We start from the raw sequence: 24,227 nt of genomic DNA, 5'->3' as shown, positions 1-24,227 counted from the left end.
GTCCTGGTCAGAATCTATTCAGAGCTTTATTGAAGCGAAAAAGGACAAGGAACCATTTCTCAGGTAACATAATTTCATTAGGAGAGGCTGGGTGTGGTGGTGCACAGCTTTAATCCCTGCACTCTGGAAGCAGAGCCACATGGATCTCTGTGTGTTCAAGGTCATCCTGGTCCACATAGAGTCCCAGGACAGCCAGGGATATGTAGAGAGACCCTGTCTCAAACAACTAAAAATAGATAATTACAAGAATATTAGTATTTCCTATTTTGTAACACATCTCTTGCTCTCGCTTTAGTATGGAGAGAAAGTTGCTGAATCTAGGGAATGTTCCTTTCCCTTTGCCTATTTCAGAAGAAAATATCCCCAAACAACAGTTAGGAGGGTGGGAGATCAGGGAACTAGAAGCAGAGAGAGTCTTTGTTTCCTCTCTGAAACAGGCACACCCACTCACCTGCACTAAGGGAGTGATAAAACTATTTATTAGAGATAAAATGAAGTCACTTTCCCCATGACCAAGGCCATTGTCTCAGTCCTGCCACATCCAGGAGGGGCTGCATTGCAAGAAAGCAATAGGGTTCATGGAGTTTAAAGTGCTTAAGTAACTACTGCAGTTCAGAGTAAGTGTTTTCATTTCTGAGGCCCTCTGTGAACATTTCCAAGCCAAAGCATGAGCGAAGGCCAAGAAACAGATGGTCCCGACCAGGGAGAAGAGCGCCTTTGATTCCAGATGCCCAAGCCCAACATGGGCAGCAAGGAGAGACTGACCAGCTCCAACCCACAGATGCAAACAAGTGCCTTCGGCAGTGGAAGGATCCCTGGTGAGTTACCCCCCCCCCCCAAGCCAACCTCAAGCTGCTCACACTCCCTGAGCCCTGCAGTGGGCAGGCTTTGTCCTTCCTGAGTCACAACAATCCTGTTTACTCAGTCCCAGGGGGTCTTAGAGAGGCCCTGTGTGCCAGCACCCAGTAAACAAGAACCGAGCCAACAGTAGGTCAGGTGTGCACTTGGAATGACCCTCGGTTGCCCCTCAGAAGAACAGGCTTCTCTGGTTCCTCAGAGAAGATCCTCACTCTGGAAAGGCCTCATCTGGGCCATCCCAACTCAGTATTTTGAGGAAAGCTTGTCTCCTGCCTCTGCAACTTGAGGTTGTATTTGTCACTTAACCTCGAGAAAGCCATACCTGATCTTCCCACAGTCCTTGAGGGTTTCAGACATCGTCCTTTTCTGTTGGTTAGCTGAGCAAAATGTTTAAAAAGAACACCCAGCTGCTGAGGTAGAAAGGCTGCCCTTAATGCTTGTGGAAAGGAGAAAGGGACCCCCTTCCCAAGTCTAGGCCGTGGAATTCTTTGAACACAACAGAATGGCAGCTGTCTTAGAGTGTCAGGTGACAAAACAGGCCCACAGAAGGTGTGTGTGGAGGGGCCTGCACTAGGAGGGGATAGGTGGGAACAAATCCCACCAGCCCGCAGCAGAATGGCCGAGGCCATCTCACACAGATGATGCCCAGTCATCCCGATGAAGGGGCTCTGGGCCCTAAGCTGCGTGTTCCAACTGCACAATAAAGAGATACTGGCTTTTCTCGAATTTAGAGGGAAAGGATTTTGATTTTGCAATTTAATATTTAAGCTCCAACCCCAGAAGCATGAAAATAGCCACACATTTTAAAAAATATTGCTGTTTAATTTTCTAGTCATGTACTTTAAAAAGCCAATACAATTAAGACTTTCAGTTATCTTTCTGATCTGCCCCTGACGTCCCCCACAAGCAGCTACGGAAGCACAGAGGATTTGTTCCTGTGGTGGGCACATATGAGGGACACTGGGTATCTAGAAATGGAAATGCGAGCCTGTGTAGCCCTGACAGTCTTAACATGAGGTTACACAACACCAAAGTAAAAAGCACAAGAGGCCCGCCTTCTGCCCTTCCCGCCTTTGCCTGTCTACGCTAGTGGATCCATTTCCTCCCGAGGTTGCCCATCATGACACCTTGTTTTCTTGGATCTGTGGGCCCTTACATTCATACACAAAGGACGTGTAGAAGGCTGTAACATACAGCGGTCACTGGTACAACACGAGTAAGCTGTAGGTATGTGGAGCACGAAGGCAATCACTGAATTGTATTAGAGACATTTTATTGAAAATGCGAAAATAGGAAATGTATTATAGCCTAAAATAAATTACATAACATATACAGCATATATTTTTATATCTTTAAAATATTTGTTTAGGTTCTTTCAGTCTAGTTACTTTGACTAAATCAGGAATTTAGTGAACTGTGTCCATAATTTTTTTTTAAAGGAAAAAACCCGCTTTCCAAAACTTAGAAAAATATACTGCACTAAGTGGATTTCCAATGCATTATTTCCGGGGTATCACATAGTGACCTTGATACTCGTTTATAAAATGTCTTGCTTTATGGTGTGGAGGGGAGTACCATAGTATACTCGGTTACCTGTCCTGCAGAAACAGGCTGCACATCTACATCAGAAGTTACGAGACAAGACCCTGGCATTAGAATGCTAGATTACGACTTAAAGCTTTGCTCACTGTGAAAACGAAATGGACAGTTAGAGAAATGGACAGTTAGAACGCTCCACTTCTCGCTCTAGTGCCATCTTCAGGGAAGGCGAGTAAACGCAAGCCTTCAGGGAAACTCATGCGGAGGGTGCTGACATTGGAGCTGCACTTTCGGGACAGCTCCGAAAAGTCAGCTCATGTATATACACTGTGGGGTGCGGCAACTCAGTGAAACCAGGAAAACAATGAGATGCTGACGATCAAGTCAGTTTGTGACTGACCCAATTTCTACAGGAGATTAAATTCCCACTACATTGGCCCAGCAGGGCCACCAGCCCTTAACAGGGAGACTGTGGGCTGCAGCCTGGGGCCCACCAGTGTTGTGGCAGATAGTTCATGACTCCAGAGCCACAGTATTGGGGAGCAAGTCAAGAGAGGCTGAGCTTCAACCTGTTGATTCTTAGGAGGCAAACATGAACAGAAAAAGTCTGGCCCAAGTCCTTTGGTTCCAAGTGGAGATTGTCCAAGGGGTAGAAATGTTGGCCAAGAGGCAGCTCTGTCCTTTTGGGTTTTTTGAAGCAGGGGCATGAAGTCAGCGATTCTGAGTTACAAAGCGACAGTAAAGACCTTTCTTCAGGTCCCTGCATCGATGAGCATACCCAGTATGCTAGAGAATTTATACGAAACCTCTAAATCAAGGCCTCTTTCATAACCAAGAATAAAAATTAAACAACAGAAAACAACTTGATGGGAGGAGGAGGAAAGAGACGACCGTTGTTGTCCTGACTGTCCCTGCAGTGCCCCCGGCAGCCTGTGCTTACTCATTTTCTTCTCTCATCTCTACGATGTCGGTCACCTCCTCTGTTGGAGGCATGTCGGTCATGGCCGAGTCTTCCCCCTCGGTGGCTGACTCATTCTCCATCTTCTTTTTCTAGATAAAAGAAGACATATCAGAGTGAGGCTGTGGACAGGACATACCACACACCGCTGGGAGCGGGAGGCCCCTTTATGGTCCAGGCTGAATCTAGCTCAGTATGTGCCTTTCACTGTGGCTGTCGCATACCTGCTGTGTGCTAGGTACTGTGGGGAACTCTGTCCTTCAATCCTTTGCTGACATGCTTTGGAATGATGCCTGGGATACCAAACAGAGGCTTTGCCCCTCCCATCCCCACCACTACCAAAGCCCCACGCTTTCTCTAGAGTAGTCCTTCTACCTGTGGTTAGTGGGTGTCCCTCCCCTGTGACAGCTCTGGCTTCCCTCTGTCCTGTGGATTGCCTATCCTGATTCCTGGTGGCCTCACTGCCGTGCTGCTGCCGCCTGGCAGAAAATGGTTGCTCAGCAATCATCTGGGCGCTCGGGACTGCCCAGGTCCATGCAGACCTTGTGTGCTCGCACTCTGCAGCTCTTCCAGCACGTTCCTTTCAGGACCCGATTTCCACCACCGCTCTGTCCACGTGTCTCCTGTGGCTCAGCCTCCTGAATCCTCTCACCCGTCCCGTATTGGCTTAATTGTGATGCTGAGCAATTACAGCCCTGTCTTGCTTTTCGATTCCTATTTACAAGATTAAACCCAGACCTCAGATAGGTCCAACTCTCTCTCTGCTGGAACTTGCCAGCATGGCTGAAGGACCCAGAAGAAGGCCTGAGCTGGGCTGCCCACTGCAGGGAGCCAGTCTCTCTGTGGTGGGGCCTCCACACCCTGCTCTTCCCAGCTGCTCTGTCTTTTGCCCGGCCTCCGGCCTCCTCTGTCTTCTAGCCTTCCTCATGGCCCTTCCTCAGGGACAGCTTGGTTTTCCACTTAATTGACCCAAACATAAGCAAGCAGATTTCCCATGACTATTCCCCACATTTAGTGGAGGCTCCTATCTTACCTGCCCACTCTCTTCAGTCTGTACTTGGTCAGTTGGCTGTGCTGTCCCATCTCCCACTAGTGTTCCGTTCACTGGGTCAGTCTCCAGTGCAAACATTTTATACCCCATTTTAACTAGTTTTCTGAAGTTTCCTTTTATAGCTCTCTGCCCTCATGGTCGTCAACATTTTCCCCCTTTTCTCCTGACCCCATGGTCCTTAGCCCTCAAGTCTACCCTTCACAGTGAACTCCATCATCTGACCCTGGGCTCTCCTGACTGCCTCCCTGGTCTCTTAGCAGTTTTGTTGTTTCTTATGTACCCTGCAGCATAAAAGTATACACATCCAGGCTCTGCCTTGGGCCCCTGTCATCTCTGTTTCCTCTCCCTGGTTAATCTCATCTAAGTGGATAATGTAGGGTTTCTGATCCCAAAGAATTCATAAATCATGGAGAGGAGGGGGGAAAACCAAACAATTTCCACGCAGTTTAAAAACTCCTGCCTTCAGGGTAGACTAGCTCTGTGCTTTCAGGGTGAGGGCCTGTAATGTGATGTGTATGGTGTGGAAGGGACAGTGTCACTGAGCAGGATTAGAACAGACTTCCTAGAATAGAGCTGATGAGGGAAATTATCTGCGAAGACAGCGAGAGGTTCTGATTATCCCCAAAGCTGTGCCCATCGTTTCTCACCTGTTTTCTATAGACATAGCATGCTGCGAGGGCAACCATGGTGGATTCTCCCACAAACCCTGCTAGAAGGGAGCCTACACCTAGTGTGGCTCCATGCACCCTGCAAAGGAGAACACAAACATATTTTGTCTGTTAGAGCCAAGTCTGACATAATTAAGCTGATGATATTGTTTAATCCCAAGAATACTGCAGACCAGTGAGGGATGGCACAGTCGTCCTCTTCATTGGCCTCAGGACAGTATCTGATGACCACCCACCTTTGAAGGAGACCTGTGCCTTCTTCCTCCCATTGTCCTACACAGTTCTCACCACAGGAACGGAACCCTGAGCATCACCTGTTTCCAGGCTAGTGTGGATCTCACTGGTGTGGGCCAACAAGCTTCCTTCTGAATTTCCAGTCTAAATGTTTGGGACTTTCACTTGGCTATGCAGATTTTGATCCTCTACATAGGGTATTTTACTAAGCCACATATTTATGCCAAATGCTGTGAACACTCACCCCAGGTAAGGCAGGACCACAAGGCTGGTGATAAGGACGATGATGCGCAGCACGGAGCTGGGCGCCAGCACAAAGGTTTTCTTCAGTGTCATCAGCCATCCAGTGAGATGAGCTCTCACAGTCACTGAGGAGAGAAGGGCATGTCAGCTGTGTGCCCTGCTTCCACCCTGCTCCCTCCCACCCTTCAGCTGGCCCAGGACCTCCCAGCCTAGCTGCAGGGCCCCAGGGCTGGTCACTTGTCTTCCTGTGGTTGCTGATCCCTACTTTGGAGGCTAACCAGAGACAGGCCCCATTCCTTCCCAGCTTCTGGCCTCCCCAGTCCTGTGTCGAGGAGGCCAGTTGCAGGCAGGTGCCTTGCTGCACCATGATAACTGCCATCCTGGTAGCAGACGCCATCACCCTGCTGTTGTCTGAGGGAATGTGGGAAATGCGAATGACCTTGTCCCCATTTCCCACGTGCCTTCTTGAGTCAACCTGACTACCTCACCCTTAGGCATTTCCCTTTCTTGCCTACGTCACAGCACCACTGTTCATTACATATGTTGCTACTACACAAGGACAGTGCACACTGCTCCTTACCTGGCACTGGGAAGAAGGAGAAGATACGCAGAGGAATGACACAGAGCTCTGCAAAGGCAAAGTCCACTCCAATGATGTCTATCAGAATCTTCTCAGAGACGTTGGGGGTCCAGAACATGACAAAACAGAGCTGCAGGGTGGGGCAGGACAATAGTCAACCAGGTTGTAAAGAAGGGGCTTAAAGGACATGACATGGCCCCTGTGTGTTCTAGAGGTGGTAAACCTGCTCACTGGGTGTCACTGGCACCCTAGGTTTGCATCTATTTGCCAGTGTCATGGGTGGGGACTGCGGGTGGCATTGATCCATGTGCTGCACTTGCCCCATAGCAATAGCCAGTGTGGCGGTCCACTGTGGGTGGCGTCTGAGTGGGTAACTGGACTAGGAAAGGAGACCACCTCGCTTTCACTGAGGCTTAGCCAGGGTCCTCCATGGCTTGCTCGGTCAGTTCTGGGTAGACATGTCCATTAATACCGCGTTTACAGCCCTGGCAAAATACTAGGCTGTAACCTCAAAAGTATCTGGATGGCATATGCTACCCTGACATGTGGAGTCAACTGCAGCCTGCTGATTTTTAGTGTTAGGAGGGCAAAGGAAGAAAGAACAGCCACAGAACCCGGAACTTGGGGAAAGCAGGCAGTATGTATGTAAGCAGTAACTATGAAAGCTTAGCAGACTCTAGAAATCGAAACCCTAACCTGACAGAAATGCAGAACTCATATCCACTTCCTTTCCAAACCCAGATCAGGAAGTGGGGAAGCACAGCTCTGGGGAGCTGGCTAAAATCTGCCTGCAAGCAGTTCATACACTGCACCCTTGACAGCTTGGGATTGTGTCCCTTAAGCTGTCATCGGACTCATCTCTGCATAAGGAAAGCTGGTGCCTGCAAAGTTGAGGGCAGAGTTCTGAGGACCCCAGGCAGGGGAACGAACATGTGTATATTCTCCTGCCTCAGCTCTAAAATCACAGGAAACTAGGTGAGCTCCAGAGGCTAGAGACCAGAGTAGCTTTTCATTGGCCAAAGAAGGATCTATCTAGAATTCCTGAAAGTCTCCGGCTCCCAAAGAAGCCTTTTTACCAGTAAGTCATACAAGTGACAGATCGCAGCCCTGTGCTAATGTTCACAGCTCTACTTATAAACGTGAATACACAATCAGTGGTCCCCAGACTTCCACAACAGCTTTAAGGTCGAACTTAAGACAATGCAGAAAGAAGGAAAACTAAAAACCCTTTCTGTCATGCTGACATTCTCAGATGGGTGAAGAAACTGTATTCATGGATCAGGAACAGAATAGAAATGTTCTAGAGACATTCATGGAACAAGAGCGAGCCAAGGATTAGGAGGATGAACCTAGACCTGAGAAAGACGTTAGCTGACATGGAGTCAGAAGTCAGCCACAGGACAGCTGTCAATGATAGGAGAATGTGACAATATTGTTTTTCTTTTGATCAAATAAATCTAATATTCTGATACTAAGAGTTCCAAAAAAGGGAACAGTGACCCTTTCAGAGCTCAAAGAGGAATTTCAAGACTGAAAGGCTACGTTTAAGAGGACAGTGGATGAGAAGAGACCCAGCAAGGCACAGCATTAATCGTACTTGGGAGTAGGGCAGAGCTGGCAAAAGACCTCCAAGAACAGGTTTCAAGGCAAGTTGATTTCTCCCCTAGAATTCTCAACCAAACTGACAGTGATATTTAGAAGAAAACTGATGGAGTGGTATTTAGAAGAAAGACCTTTTCACTGCTCAAGGCCTCGGACAGTCCCCGGCTGCACTGGTTACTTAGCTTCAACAGAGTCTCTGACAGGGACGACTTAAGGGTGGGCTTGTTTTAGCTCAGTCTGAAGGTACAAACTGTCACTGTGGAGATGGCATGGAAACAGGAGTTTGAGGCAGCTGATGACATCGCATCCAGTCAAGAGGCAGAGATGAATGAGCGCCAGGGATCCCTCAGCCCACAGAATAGGAACACACACACATTTAGGGTGGGTCACCTCAGCTCATCTAACAATGTAGAGAATCCCTCAGAGGCATGTGCATAGGATTCCCTTTCCTGGATCCTAGGTTATGCCAAGTTGACAATATTAACCATCACACCCTGCATACACACTTTTCCAGAATGCTAATTAGGGCGCAGTCTGCCAAATCAGGAGAGCCAGGGAAAGAAAGAGGAAAATACATTGACAGGAACATGGGGGTCGTCTGGGGAACGCCAGAGAAAGACAGAGCAGCAGTCGCAAGCAGGGAGTGCGAGGTGCACAGGCCGGCAGGTTACACTTCAGGTGAGACGAAAGACACCTGCTGCGCCTGACTGCACTGCAAGAGCTGGACACAGACACAGCAAACGCTAAGGAAAAGGATAATTACTAATCGTTTAAGGCAGGGAAATGGCATGGCATTTAATGACTTTAAGTATCAGGACTTGGCTATTATAATTCATCATAAGAACTTACAGTATCCTAGTTCACCAGTTACAAATCCACCCCGAGGAGAAAGGGTGCTGGGTTTGGGGGGTGCATGGCGTGCCTCTAGAAGAGGGGACAGGGCTGGAAAGGTGATGGATGGGGGAGTAGCTTGAGATATGCTAACTGGGAGCAATCCTAATTTAACTTTTAACTTTAATCCAACTTTAACTTTGTGCTGATTTTCAAGCCTTAATTTAAAAACGCAATGACATAACTTTGGAGGGTAACGTTCAAAACAGGCCAGTTCCATCAAATATTTATCTCCTTTTCCTAAACTACCTTGTCTAAAATAAAACTGAATATATTGGAGAATGAGTTGCAGTCACATAAAAACAGAATACCAAAATATTATAGAATCATTTGCACTTGGGTAATTTTTCATGGAATTAGCCTGACCACAGTGAGACATTAAAACAACAACAACTCTTAGCAGATCAATGTGTTTTACTTTATACATTCAATAGGCTTTTCCCGGTGGCTCATCAGCATCTGGGAGCATAGTCAACTGGCCTGTAGCAGCAGGTGCTGCCCGTTAGTCACACTGCTTGCCGTAGGGATTCATATTCATGCCATTCTGACTCCCTCAGATCTAGCAACTTGGAGCTTGGGAACTTTATTACCTGAATAACATGGACAAGTGGCCTGCCACCTTTCCCCATTGCTGGTTTCAAATAGTATGATATCACTTGTGTCTACAGTGCAGACATGACAGCATTTTCTAATAACTCCCAAACAGCCCTGGGTATGCTGCTGGAGATAATGTGTCCCCTTGTCTATACCACAGCCCAGCATCAGACTAAAGATCCCTCTTTCAGTGCTGCTTCATGTTAGGCCCTAAATATTTCCCACAGCAGTAAAGCTATAAACCACCTCTCAAGTCTGCTATGGATCTGTGCATTAGATCTTTCCTAGATGAGCCATCCACTGTTTCCTTAGTGTGTAGAATGTGTCACAGGGGCCATATTCTGCACAAAACTCAGACTTCCCAAAGAATCATTACTGTGCTTTTTTTTTTTTTCAACCAGAGATGATCTGAACATGAGACAGTGCCTCAAATACAAGTTGCAAGCTCTCTAGGCTTTGCAAAATCATTGTAAAGTGGCTTTTAAATCACAACACACCAAGGAAAAGGAAAGTGTAACTGCATGTCAGATATATGGTAGAAACATGCTTGTGCAGCGAGTGAGTGAGGTAATTCCTCCCTCTGGCCTTTCCACATGGAAGATGCTGACCTTAAAGTCTGCTGTTTTGTAAGAAGTGATCTCTCTGGGGGAGGGCAGTTAATAGGGGGTCAGATAAGAAGCATGACCCTAGGTTGTCAACCATACACGCACTTGCAGGGTTTAGCTGTCTGCCTTTTAGGAACACTGAAGTTAAAAGCCATTGCTCCAGCTAGCAGAAGGCCATCAAAGAGCAGGAGCTATACATTTGGGAGGCCTCTTTCTCCTTCTCTTTCAAGTCTCCGAAGCCAGAAACTTCAGGCTCCTAGTAAGAAAATGGTGTGTTGCTTTTCAGCCAGTCTTCCACAAGGGACTGTTTTCTGCACTCTCCAAAAGGGGACATGTAAACAACTCGGAAGCAAAGAGTGTTTGCTAAAAGCTAGGACACCAACCTTCGGGTCAGGTATCATGCTCTAGCATGATAATTAGACCCAGTGTTTCGGAAAACTAGAACAGGAAGCTCACTCAACAAGGGGTATTTTAGGAAATGTCATTGTACTGAGTTCAACTAGTGTAGTTGTAACTCAGAACATGCCCTCCTGGTTGACCATGACATGCTGTGCTCATCAAATATTTGCAGAGGCCAGTGACATTGACTTTTCCAAACCAGAATGAAAACCTAATGAACTACTGACAACAGACATGATTTGTGTGTGCCCTGGAGTAGCTGCAGGGTTGGGTTCACTTCTGCAGAGTTTGCTGTCAGTATCATCTCATTAGGAAGGAGCCTTGGCTTGTCTATTCGTTGTCTAGCCAAAGGATCTGAAGCCCCTTAGAAAAATAACTCAGTCTCTGACTACAGCCGGGAATAAGACTATCATTATCCTGGAAGATCTGAGTGCTAGGAATGAAGGAAGTGCCCAGAACGCAAAACAATAGGACAAGTCAAGGGGACAGCAGAGCCACTGGAGTCCCCAGTATCCAAGACAGGAATATGAGCAACACAATAAAATAGCTTTGATATGACCTCAAGCATAAATCGAGCATCTAAAGCCCATGTTGATAGAAACAAATAAGAGGGATGGGGGACTAACCTGTGTGGAATCCTAGACAGCCCCTTAGCAGTTCTCAGAAGGTAGGCAGAGCTCACCTTCATGTCAAATCATGTCATGGCACCCAGAGAGGGAGAGCTGCCAAACATCATCACTGGGCCAAGTGATCAAGGCCAGCAATGGGGAGGTCTGGCGAATGGAGTTTAAGAGGCCAGCTGTCCCCTTAGCACATCAGTTCAGAGAACACACAAAGCTCCTGCCAGGACAAGCGAAGTGCATTCCTTGTTGGGTATCCTCAGAGCTCTGCTCTGTAGACCGTATTGCTTAGTGATAGGGCTTCTGAATTTCCCTAAGCCAATGGTTCTACTTTTGAGGAATTCACAATTTTTTCTCCATGGCCCAATAGTTACAATTAGCAGTGAAGGAGAGATTCTGATCTTCGGAAGTTAGAAAAAAGTAAATGCATACCTGCTCCAACCGGGCACAGTGGCACACACACACACTTAGTCGTAGCACACAGGAGGCAGAGGCAGGTGAATCTCTGTGAGTTCAAGGCCAGCCTAGTCTACAGAGCAAGTACCAGGATATCCAAAGCTACACAGAGAAACCCTGTCTCTAAAACAACAACAGACCTGGCCTGCTGTTATCTAGAACATTTACCAGAATTGGAGTGCAGCATGCAGTGGGGTCCTCCCACTGGGAGGGCCGTGCTTATAGACACAGATCAGGAGATCTGGTGACCCACTGGGAGGACCGTGCTTATAGACACAGATCAGGAGATCTGGTGACCCACTGGGAGGACCGTGCTTATAGACACAGATCGGGAGATCTGGTGACCCACTGGGGAGACCATGCTTATAGGCACAGATCGGGAGATCTGGTGACCCACTGGGGAGACCGTGCTTATAGACACAGATCGGGAGATCTGGTGACCCACTGGGGAGACCGTGCTTATAGACACAGATCNGGAGATCTGGTGACCCACTGGGGAGACCGTGCTTATAGACACAGATCGGGAGTTCTGGTGACTGGGTGTTCCCTGTAACTAGAAGAGCCCTGCCTGCCTGGGGTGAATCCCTACCATTCATTCTTCATATTCTGCTTCTGGGCAAGAATGCCTCTCATGTTCTCGATGGGATCTTGCCCCTTACATGACTACTATGAGCACCACCCTCCTTAGAGGTACCTGTGTGTGGAGTTGGGACTGATCCACACTGTCATAAGGTCTAACTGAGGAAGGAAATCAATGAGAAAGTGTAGCCAAGGTCTTGTGTGCTGCTCGCCACCCTTGATTGGTCAGGGTCTGCTGCTATAGCTCCTATGGCTTGCTGGGGGGTCCAACTAACATCAATAGTGGCCTCGTCTAGATACACGTGAGATTAGGATTGATTTCATTTCCCTGTTGATATTTATCCATAGTTTCCACAAAAAGTATTGATGAGAATGGGTGGTAGAATTTGGCTAGATAAAGATAAAAAGGTCATAAATAAAAGTAACCAGTTTCTTTCTTAGTCTCCTTGCTGGAGGCTAGACACGCCAGAAAGGGAATGTCTACAGCAAAAGTCTTTGGTTCTGCCACAGCCAGAGGCTTGCGAAGGCAGGAAGGGGTCTGTAATTTCCTTCTCTCTTTTCCCACACTAAGGTCTGGACTGCTCAGCTCTTCCCACCTCCATCCACAGCAGTGTGTCTGGTGGTCCTCCCCTCCCAGGACCCGCCCGCCCTCTTCCTAAAATCATCCTGTGTGGCCTGGGAACTTCATTGTTCAAATCACAGGACAAGAGCTGAGCTCCCTGGACTCTCACCTCAAACTATACACAGCAAACGCTGAGAGGTGCTCCCTCGAGTTCAAAGACACCATGTCAACCCCCCTCCACCCCGTTAGAAACAGCTTTCAATACAACATGCCCCTGTTTATGAATTTGCAGAAAAAAACAAGTGGGTCTTCATGTATGTTTTATCAGGGATGGGGCAAACATCAAAAGGAAGCTAAGGGCTCAGCTCTAACAGCCAGCGTCTTGTGTGCACATCTCAGTTGAGAAGGAGAAAGCAGTGCTGTCTTCCAATGTGGAAATGCCAACTGACGACAGTGTATGATAGTAGGCTCCATAACAGAGTGTATATCAGCCCTGTCGCGATGACGGGAGTGAGGCTGGACTGACTGATGGTGGGGAGTGGAGCTGGAGTGAGCCATCTGCTAAAGGGTGGCCTCATGAAAAGCCACAAGATGCAGCACCTGAAAGGGCAGTGGGAGAAGGTGGCTTTAGTAGGCACCCCACTGGGAAAGAGGACACAGGGAGGAAAACCCTTGGTAGGGACTTCTTATGTAAGATCAGGCTGGCAAATGTCAGACTGCTGATTATAATGGCCAGCTATATACATCATAGAGTAAACAGGTCTTGGTTTTCTATGCTGACGCACTAGAAAAAAATCACATGATAAGATGCTGACGTGTCACCTGATGTTCTCCATCTGGCCTGCTGGCAAGCATAGCTATTACACATTTATCGTGAATAATCTGTAAATGCTGCATTTTCTTCTAAAGTGTATCCATGGTGAAAATAAGCATCTTCAGATGTAGTTTTATGATCCCTCTTTTTCTACAGAGTAACGAGATAAAAATCATCCCTCTGATTGAGGTTTGATGAAATGGTCAAGAACTCATTCTTCTTGAGAGCCCTGTTGTCATTTCTACTATGACCACAGATTCCCGATAAGTCACAGAACACTGCTTGGAAGCAAGATGACATTTCAAACAGCAGGGGGTGCCACGCACCAAGCAGAGCAGGAGCTGGGTGTCAAGGGCCTACCAGCTCCACAGGAGGCATCTCCTGTTCGATCCCAGTCCTTAACAGATCTGAAGGGTGCCTAAAAGTTCCACATGCTAGCTTCGGTGTAGTTTTTCAGTAAGTTCAGAATTTGGAACTTAGGGGATGGGGCCTAATGAATACACATTCAGTTGGATGAGAGTTCTGTGTTTGCGAGGAGGTAGTACAACCATAGGAACGTAATGCTAAGTCTGTATTATGTGTATTTGACTACAACTAATATGTTTTCAAAGGGGGCTGAAGAAATGGATCAGGAGACAGTTTCCGCTATGCAAGCCCAAGGGCCAGAGGTCAGATAACCAGTGCCCACCCTCGATGCTCTTTAGACTTGTTGGCTACCAGGAGTCTCAGCCCTTGGGAGCAAAGACCAGGGATTTGTAGTAAAAGCTGAAATGAACAAACCCTTTTGGGGGTTAGAGAGCTGGCTCAATGGTTAGGAGCACTGGCTGCTCTTCCCAAAGAGCCAAGTTCAATTCCCAGCACGCATGTGGTGGCTCCCAATCATCTGAGTCTAGTCCCAAGAGATCTGGTGCCATCTTCTGGCCTCTAAGGGTACTGCGTGCATATGATGTACAGAAATATATTTAGGCAAATACCAACACACATAAAACAAAAATAATAACTAAAGTATCTAAAGTGGAGAGCGATGGAGCAGGCCATCTAACATCAACATGAACACACATGATTAACGTGTATCTGCATACACCTGTGACCCCCCACACATACACACACATAAATGCCACCAAATTCTGAGAAAAGGGGAAAAATGATAACAATAGTACATGCCTGACCACCTGTTCTCTCACAGCACATGTGGACATGCGCAGTCTACAATGAGGAAGGCTTGGAGACCAGTTCTCATTGTTTAAATGCTTCCGAGCCTCTCCAGCCAATCAGGCAAACTCTCAAATCTGCAAGGGATGCAGAATTAACAAGCTATACCCTGACAGCTCCCAGAGGGAGGCAGGCGAGGAGGGAAACAGTAATGTGGGACAAACTCTGAGCAGTTACCTCAGGCCAAGAGCTTTCCATGTCTTTTCACATAATCCTTATACGATTCTAGGATGGTGCCTCTATCACAGATTCTCCAGGACAGGCCCTCTATCAGGCCCCTCGATGTCCCAAGGCACTGGAAAGAACCCTATCCTGTCTTGGTCTGAGAAAGCCTCGACCTCTGTCCATTTACCTTCTACCCCTTCCCCTCCCCTTCACACAAGGGAGGCTTTTTCTTCTGGATAATGGAACAGTGAGGCAGCAGTCTCCACCTCATGGGCGGGGGAGGGGCCACAGCAGAAACAAAGGCTGACACAGGCAGCCTCTGTTCTAGACAAAGGGTCAGCATGGTACCAAGGCTAGGACAGGCCCCAGCATCGCCTGCCCAGGAAGGCCTAGTGACAGCTGCCCAGGAGGGTAGTTTAGCAACAAGGAGGTAAGACTGGGTCATTCATGGGAACTCAACAGCTAATCTGGACAAAGAGGCCACCAGAGCAGAACCACTAATAGTGGCTTTTAACCTTTAACAACTTGGGTGTTGACATCTTCTAGTATGTGGGGTCTCAGAAGAGACAAGCCTCACTGAACTTGGATGCTGGGGTGATGGCAGGCGGTCCTGCGGCAGCCAGCATGGGCACTCCTACCTGTTAAACGAGAGTAGCAGACAAAGTGGGAGCCAGGCCAGGCAGCCCTTGAGTTACAGCAAGCCGCTCTGAGATGGGGAAACTGAGGACATGGGATGCCCCGATTCCAGCTTCAGGCCCCTGAGATGGGCATTTTTGACCCAGTGTCTCTGTATAACCAGAGGTAGATGGCTCTCCTAGGGAATCGGACACTATGGATACCAGCGTGTAGGTGACCTTGCTGCTTTTCAAAGGTGGAGGCGAGTCCACGGAGCCCCCAGGGTTGGCTCACACCAAACCTATCAGCATTGGAGGGGACCTGTGACTCAAAAGAGGGATCATGTGTCCAAGGAAGACCTAACAGCGAAGATGTCCCTGTGGGCTAAGACCTTCAGAGTACCAAATTCCTCCTCCGCAGGTCTGAGTGGGCCTCTGCTGGGATGGCACTCACATGCCTTCTGACATCAGGGCTTGACAGACCCACTAGCTGTGGAATGAGCACAGGCTTGGATTGGCAGGGCCTCGGCAAGTGCCTGGCTACCCTTCCTCTCCAGAGGCTCCAATATCTAAAACTATTCAGGCTCTGGCATCCTGCAGAAGCAACACATACCAGTTTAGGGCACAGCATTGCCTTAAAGCCAGAAAGAGTGCACAGACTGCACGAAGAGGGTCTGAAGGCCTCACCAGACAGGAGGGATACGGAACATTCTGTGATAATTAGATGTTCAGAGGCTCAGATCATGCTGCCAACTTGGGGAAAGACGCCCAAGTGACAGCCGACTTTAGGAGACGCCAGAAGCAGGAGTGCAGTAGGATCCCAAAGGCGGATTCCAGGAGGGCCCAGATGGACTGGCAAAAGACTATGGCTGCCTGGGTCTTGCTGGGCTTGGCTTTATTCTGGTGGCCCATGGCTAATTTGTAAACACCTGCAGCCTGAAGTTAGTGACTTGGCTAGGTCAGATCTGATTTATAATTTGTGTTTCACTTTTCTCAGAAGAGCGACAAGGGAAAAGAGGAAGAAATACCATGGGCCGAAGGGCAGTTCTTCCACATTCTCCTGACTCTTGTGTGGTCTTCACAGAGGGTCCTCTGTGACATCCCAAACTTGGGAGAAATGTCAAGATGAGCCTTGACTGTCAAACACTATAAAATTTTTCTTTAGGACAAGGAACTCAAATCTTTGTATTTACCTCATCTTGTAAGACTTTAGGCAAATGTTCAATCCTCCTCACCCAGTAAAAACGTTTGCTTACACAAAAGCTCTATCCTAGGAATTTGACAGGCACCCGGACCCTTTTCCCTTTGAGCAGTGACTCTCTTCCTATTCCTCTTTCCTGTACACCAACTCTTTCCACACAAGCCAAATGAGTAAGATTGTGAGATTAGACCTACCAGCCAATGGGGGGAAGGCTCAGCCACCGCCTGACCTGCCAAGGGGTGGGGGTGGGGGGGAGGCTCAGTCACCGCCTGAGTTAGTAAACCCAAATACACTTCCTGTCTCAGTGTGCTTTCTTGCCAATCACTCCTTCCTGATCAAGAGTGAAGTTTGCCTCGTCCATACACTTCATTTGGAGTGGTTGGTTCTTTCTTTGTGACCCTGAATTTATTTCTAACAACGCCAGATACATTACCCTCTTCCCGTTCACAGTGGTTCCCCTAGGTCCTCAAGGGACACACACACATAGTACCAAATCCTATGTGCACTTTTTCTTGTGCCTATATACCTAACATAGTACAATTTATAAATATAAACAGCAGGCAACTAACAACTAATAAACTAATTAGAGTATACTGCAGCAAAACACTATAAAATTTATGTCACAGTGGTCTCTCTCAAAATACCTCAGTGAACTGTGCTCACCCTTCGTGTGATGATGTGGGATAATACCGTGCTAAGGTGAAAGGAGATAAGAGTCACAGGCCTGGAGGCACTGTGCTACGATAACTCAAGAATATGGTATGTACAAAATCACTGCCATGTGATCTAGCACTGGCCTTCAAGCGCACCCACGAGACAGCCACTACTAACGGACCTCCTAGCATGCTCACACGCTGCTATGATCAAATACCAGAGATATACACCAGAGGATCGGGTCTGTCATGGTTGGGGAGGTGTGCAGGAAGAAAAGCTCCCATCCCAGTGGCCAGGGAGCAGAGAGAGACCCCTACATTGCAGAGATTTCTCCCATTCCATCTGCGGCCCCAGCCCATGGCACAGTGATGCCTAAACTCAGGACAGGTCTGGTCTTCCTCCCTTCCTCTCTAGAGAAACAGACTCCCAGACACACCCAGAGATGTGCTTTAATAACCACCCGGGTGCTTCTCAAGCCACCGAAGCTGACAAGATTAACCCCGACAGTGACTAACATGCATGCACGCGGTGGGAACACTGGACAAAGGGTAGATTCATGTACTGGGCAAGAATAAACAAGATGGCACGGGATTTCACTGTGCTACTCAGGACTGTACTTATAAACTTTCTGGAACTTTCCATATCGTGTTTTTGCTCTGTGGTTGACCACAGGTAACTGAAACCACAGGAGGAGAATCTGCGGCTACGGAGGGGCTACTGTACTCTATTTTTTCTCTAAAGTACCTGTTAGTGCCTGTAGTTAGAGGTATAAGGACCACCCAAAGATAATATGCACCCCTTAATCCCCTCAACTAGTAAATATACTTTCTCTGGTAACAGGTGTGATTAAATGAAGGACTGTGAAGCGAGATTATCTGGGTGGATCCAGAATGCTCCAGGTTCTTGCCGAGGGCCAATGCACTCCACAGCTGTCAGTTAAGATCCCTCTCCACACAGAAGGGCGGGCCTCTGGCAGCTCTCAGGGACTGGCAAGCAGGTTTTCTTGTCATCTGCCACATATGCCGTTTTCCAATACTGTCATTCTCTAGGGGCTCAGAAAAGACGCCACGATCCCCAAGAACGATTCCGTGGTGCTGTTCAGGCCTCTTGAGTCTGAAAAAGTGGCCCATCTGATCCAGAGTTCTGAGAACAGCACCCGTGGAACAAAGCCAAGGGGCACCTCCCTCTCCAGCCTGGGTTCTAAGAGCAGCTGCACGGGGTCATGCTGAGGCCCTGGCTGTTCAAGCCAGATACCCCGTCTGCTGACCCAAGAGGGTGCTGAGTATTTCACATTGTTCCTGACAAAGAGATCTCTCACTGCAGCAAAGGTTCCCCGTGGCATCTTAGCCTTTGGACCACATGCCCTGGGTCTTTATGGAGATGGCTTTACCCTAAGCAGCTGAGGGTGAGCTGAGTTTCGGGTCCCCTCTGTTTCTACCTCCAAAGCACTAGGATTATAGGCATAGGCCACCACGCCCAGTTTGTGTAGTGCAGGGGTGTGGCTCTGTGTTGCTAGGGAAGCATCTCACCAAGTCACCATATCCCCAGCCCTCTGTCAGTTTCTGCACCACCATGCCCAACAAGNGTGTGTGTGTGTGTGTGTGTGTGTGTGTGTGTGTGTGTGNGNGAGAGAGAGAGAGAGAGAGAGAGAGAGAGAGAGAGAGAGTGTCTGACTTTCAGTTTCGCTGGGTCCTCACCTGCTCTGAGCAAGGAAATCCATCTGTTTCAGGCTTCCAGGAGGAGGAGCAAAGCTCTTACCAGAGCAGCTGCTAAGCCTGACAGACACAAGCCAAGCCAGGCACAGCATCCTGTGGTCTCCGACAGTTCTGGGGGTTTCAGTGGGGTTGGACCCAGTCCCTCTGGAGCTGAGAACTTCTTCCTAACACTGTTCTCTTATCAGCTTCCTGGGATGGGTTTGGGGTTTGTATTTAAATTGATGTAATAAAATATTTTTTTTCCTCATAGCCACAGAACATCTTCAAACATGCTTCCTGGAAGTATATTAATTATCTTCCTGCTTCCTCACTCTCGGACAAGCCAAAGGGTTTCTGGTCTAGCTACTTCTCTGTAGGATTATTCTGGTCTTCAGTGTTAAGTTGAGGACAGAACAGTACCTGTGCAGTCTTGGTAGACAGTGCCATGCCTTGGTGGGTGATGTATGGAAACATAACCTCCATTGGGAGGCTTTAAGTGAGTGGACATATAATCTGAACAGTGTTTCAGGTGGGGCTTCAAGGAAGTGATTACAGTTAGAGTTGACCCTGGTTGGAGAAAGACCAGACCCAAGCATACACGTACCTCCTGTCTCCTGCCATTTGAGGACCTTGACCACAGAGTCCTGAGCCAAACTAAGTCTCTTTTCATTACAACTTACCAAATTTATGGGCCATGTTATTAGCAATTGGACATATTCTAATACATTTTGTAAGTTTCAAGACAGGAGACAGGGTTTTGCAAGGACCCGGTGGAATTATACTAAGTATTCAGTTAACTAAAAGCAGTTACCTAAATCTAATCTTGGTGACTGTTGCTCTCAGATTTACACAAACCATCAGCCAAGACACAGTGAAGCTCCTAAGGGCAGGTGGAGTGCGTCCTGCAGGCCGAGTGCAGCCCCTGGAGAGGAAGGTGCAGAGCTGCCCGCAGTCTAAGTACTTCTTAACTAAGCGCCAAAGATGTCATATGTGACTAAAGAGATGGAAGCTGAAAAGTGGAAGTCTGATGAGTCAACCTTGTGGCCTCAGGTGACCACAAAAAGATTGCTTTCTCGGAGGAACATCAGTAGATTAAATTACCAGGGTTACAGTGACCAAAGATTTACATCTGGATGTCTTAGAGCAATAGGAAGGGACAGTGGCCCAGGTGTAAGGATAAAATGAGGATGGGTGATGCCAGGCCTCTCTGCGGCAGGAGAACTCACAAGAGCACCAAAGGTTTCTGTGTCTGTATCCAAATGTTCCCTTTTACAAGAACACCAGCCACACTGGATTTGGGGCCAGGCTTGCCCAGAGAACCTGAACCCCATTTCCAAATAAGGTTGCCTTTTGGGGACTGGGGTCAACATTGCACTATATGAGCAGATGCAAGCCAACCAACAGAAGAGAAAATTCCAGGCATGTTTATGGTCTCCCTCCTTTTTGTTAACTGAGAGAGTTAACAGACAGCCTAAAGCCCAGGCAAGTAGCCTCACTCTGAGAACACATCCTGCTTCAAGCCCTCACCTTCACCACAGCTCTGGCAGATCAGAGTGACATCGGTTTTAACTTCCTTCTGTATACACGTGTGTGCACATGTGTGTGCAGCCAGGAGTGTATGTGCAGACACAGGAGCCAGTGGCTGACTGACACTGTCTCTCATCACTCTTCACCTTGGCTTTGTCCTCTCTTTGGCTAGAATGGCAGTTAGCCCCAGAGAGGGGCCCCCACCTCTCCTTCAGTGTGAGCGCCTGTGCATGGCTTTCATGTGGGTAAGATCAATCTCTGCTCTTCATGCCCGTATGGCAAGTTCCTAGTCCCCTATTTTAACTTCTCTTTGAAGAACCAGACCCTAAATTCCAACATGTCCTGAGCTCAGATGCCCCTGTATCTACTATGGCATTCCGACAGGTCTGCTTCTTCCTCTGCCTTAGGTGGCAGTGACATACTCAGCTCACACCTGCCTTCTTCCCCGAGCAGCTCTGACTAGTTGAAGCTGAGGGCCTGGTTCTCATGTGAACAATGGGATGCAGTGTGGAAGCCTGGGAGTCCTCCAAACTTGGCATGACCCAAGTGCCTTTGCATTCCACACTTGCATTCTTAACACGGGTCAGCTCACCAAAACCCAACCTTAGCCAAAAAACATTGTCTAATTTGCTGGTTTCTAAATTATACATCTGCAGAAATTCTTCTGAAGTTCACAGCCTGTACTGGAAAGGCTCACAGCGTCCCAGGGAGTGGGGGAGAGCTCTCTGGTTTGGGGCTCCTCACCCTGCTATTACACCTATACCTCTGTCATTCTGTCCGTCTTCCCATGGCAACCTCCTGTCTCTTACAAATCGACTGTTTCTCCCTCTCACCATCTTACCCTCTCCACTGTCTCCTCCCCGTGACCCTTGTTTTCTCAGTGTCTGACTTTCATGGGGTCTGGCATTCAGGGGCTGTTGGGAGGGCTGCGTAGGTTGTCCACTGCCCAGAAGTGCCTCACCAGCTTCACCTGCCAAGATCCATTTGGATCATTGCCTCTCTCTACTGTGTACAAAGGGGCTAGAAGGCCCCAAGTCAGCCAAGTCCGTGTTTTGCATAGATTCTTTTCCACTTCTGGAGAAGAGGGGCCCATTCTTGGCACCAGCTCCCCAAAACTAAAGCAGTGGGGAATCTGAGAAGAGAAATGCCCAGTGCTCTTAAAGGGCCATTTGTGAGGTCAGATGGAAGCTAGTCTACTGTCAGCAGCCGAAGCTGTTAGAAGGGATCCCCAAACGAGATCTGAATTTATGAGAAAATTCTGTAAATTTAGCAGCTGGATTTACTGGCTTTTATGGAGCTGGCCTAGGTTCTGGAAACAGGTACTCTGTCACCGTTTTTTGCGATACCTGTGCCCCGGCAGTATGACTGGAAGACACGTGCCACTCTGGTGAGCAATTCTTACTTCAGCCCCAAATCTAGAGCCCAGCAGGAAGGATGACAAGCTTTGCGGGCATGCGTGCGGGAGAGCTTCGTGGACATACATGCGGAAGAGCTTCGTGGGCATGTGTACAGTACAGATTTTCAGCCCAGGTTAGCCAGTTCCTTCCCCAGCTAGAGAAGTCTCCCTCGTTGCCTACTCCAGACCATCCTCTCCTCATGCTCACAACACAGTCTATGGAGACGAACAGCCTTCTCGGACACACTCGTTGTCACAGGACTTAATAGTCACAAAAGTGAAAGCAACTGTGGGTTCTGGCAAAGTGGCAACTGCACACACGGCTACCTATTCTTTGAGTTTGGCTTCGTATCTGGACCACTGGTTTGCACTTCAGCCCCTCCTGTATGGCTCCTGTACAGCATCCTCACAAGCAAACATCCCTTGACACAGTTCTTGTGAATTTTTGCCCTCTTTTCTTTAGATAGCAGCTTGTGGGGATCCAGCCAACTTGCTAACCCCAGTCGATTCCCTCCTTCGTCTTAGGCGGTTAATTATCTGGCAGTCTACTCTTTTGGACTGGAACTTGGAGACCCAGCAAAGATTCTAACCCTTGCTTTAGAATACTGATAGCTGGTGTGCAGACTGCTCTCCTATGAAGCATGACCGGAAGGATGAACAGCAGGATGCTAACGTGCTACAACAGCAAATAGTTTCCCCGCCTCACTCTCCTCCTGAATTCACTTCCTCACCCCGTGGTGAGAGGTGGCAGCTGATTGGTTGATTCGTGGGTTATCATGGATGGGTAATGTAGCCCTAGGTTATGTAGACTTGCTTGTGAATGGCAGAGAGTAAGACGACCAGTAGATGTGCAAGAATTAATGTGTCATGTGATATTATAAGGCATACACACACACCCTGACAGTTAAAGGTTCGCTTGAGAAAAACCTAATTTTACATTTTCTATATTTTCACATAGAAACTTTAGCATCAACTCCTCCAGCCAAGATGTTGGATCAACAGACTGAACTGAGCCACAAATTGAAATACTATAGCTTGTGATGTGAGAATGCCCTGTACTTGAGCAGAGTCACTTATTCTAACTTGTTTCTTTTCCTGAAAATTAAAATCTTTTAAATCTACGTCTCCAAATCTCCTTCCAATGAGGGCTTCTGCATCCTTATTTCTAAGGTGGACTCACACCGAGAGACCTGGAATTAAACATAAGAAATCAACATCTGCCTGGGAGAGAGTTGTAAGTATTTTTCCAGATCCTGTCATTATTTTAAGTTTCTTAAAGATCAAGTTTACAGAGGTTCAAATTATTAGCTATGGATCATAGTGAGGAAGGCTGTTCTCTAGGGGGTGTGGGGGTGTCCTCCTTCAGTCAAGCCCAGCTATGAGAAGGTATGTCCACATAAGAGAAGGCAGGTTGAGCCTTCGAGCCCCGAACTGTTGGCTCTGAGCAGATCGGGCTCGGTCCCAAAATCTGGCTTCAAGTCATCTTTTGACTCCAAGTCATGTAACAGTCTCCAAAAGCTGAGGTCTGTTCCTGGAACAGAAACTTCTCTGGTTTTTTTCCTAAAAATACCCTTTTGAGTAGTTTCAAAGTTGTTCAGTGTTTTGCTAACATTTTAGGGAACTATGGAAAAACTGGCACACCATAGGAAGAAAGAAAAAAATGCCAACAGGGGAACAGGTCACCTGGGGTCACTGGTCAACTCCAACTACAGATGTAGTCAGAAATTTCTTCTGAGCTAGGAGACTTGGGTTCAGCATGTGTCACCCCACCTCACAGGGACAGTGGCTGGAGGGGTAGTGGTGGTGATGGGGCTTCAGGGTGTGATGTCGTGACTCAGTGGTTCCAAAGGCTTTCTGTGATTATATGTCTTGTGTGGTCAAACACGATTCAGATGTTGGACCAGATTGTAAGCTGTAGGTTTTGAGTGGCCCCTGGAGGTTTGAAGCACACTCGGGGCCTGCTTCTCAAGGACAATCAAGCTGAGCAGTCACTGTCTACCTGTCCTCAGGAAGATACTTCAGCCCTTGGTCCTCTGTATCAGCTGTTCACGATGACTGACACATTCAGGCACTCAGTCTACAGTATGTATAAATGAGAGTTAAGTTGTACAGGATGTCAGGAGTATACAGCCAAAGTGACAAAGGAAAACTGAGCTAATAAGTTCCAAAGACTCCTGATCCCTTAACAATCCCACGGCACAGCCGCTGTGTCGGCTGGCTTGTCTTTCCTTGCCTTTAACCGTTAGTAAGCGGTTAAACTGTCAGGCTTTCACAGCATGTGCACCTTCCCTCATGTTTTCTGAAAATGATCTTTCCACGTGGGGGCTTGGTAAAGCTAAGATATGTTGTTTACTTAAGAATGTACACCCGGACTCCTGGGAGGCAGAGGCAGGCAAATCTCTGTGAAGTCTAGGCCAGCCTGGTCTCCACAGTGAGTTCCAGGTCAGTCTGTGCTATACAGTTAAACTCTGCTAAGAGGGGGAGGGGGGAGGAGGAGGAGGAGGAGGAGGG

At 47.9% G+C, this 24,227-nt stretch overlaps 1 protein-coding gene across 1 annotated transcript in view; it reads right to left on the bottom strand.

Annotated features, from left to right (window-relative positions):
• Window positions 1-1,654: 1,654 nt before the first annotated feature.
• Window positions 1,655-24,227, bottom strand: part of Ankh (ANKH inorganic pyrophosphate transport regulator) — a 124,782-nt gene continuing 102,209 nt past the window's right edge. The window contains exons 8-11 of the mRNA XM_029543931.1: window positions 6,132-6,261; window positions 5,553-5,676; window positions 5,054-5,153; window positions 1,655-3,447 (exon numbers count right to left, since the gene is read on the bottom strand). Of these exons, the coding sequence (XP_029399791.1) occupies window positions 3,334-3,447; window positions 5,054-5,153; window positions 5,553-5,676; window positions 6,132-6,261 (468 nt within the window). The 3' untranslated portion in view covers window positions 1,655-3,333. The remainder of the gene's footprint in view (window positions 3,448-5,053; window positions 5,154-5,552; window positions 5,677-6,131; window positions 6,262-24,227) is intronic.

The sequence above is a fragment of the Mus pahari genome, chromosome 11 (genome assembly GCF_900095145.1).
Source record: "Mus pahari chromosome 11, PAHARI_EIJ_v1.1, whole genome shotgun sequence".
NCBI lineage: Eukaryota > Metazoa > Chordata > Mammalia > Rodentia > Muridae > Mus > Mus pahari.
This window is presented reverse-complemented; position numbering and strand designations above follow the sequence as displayed.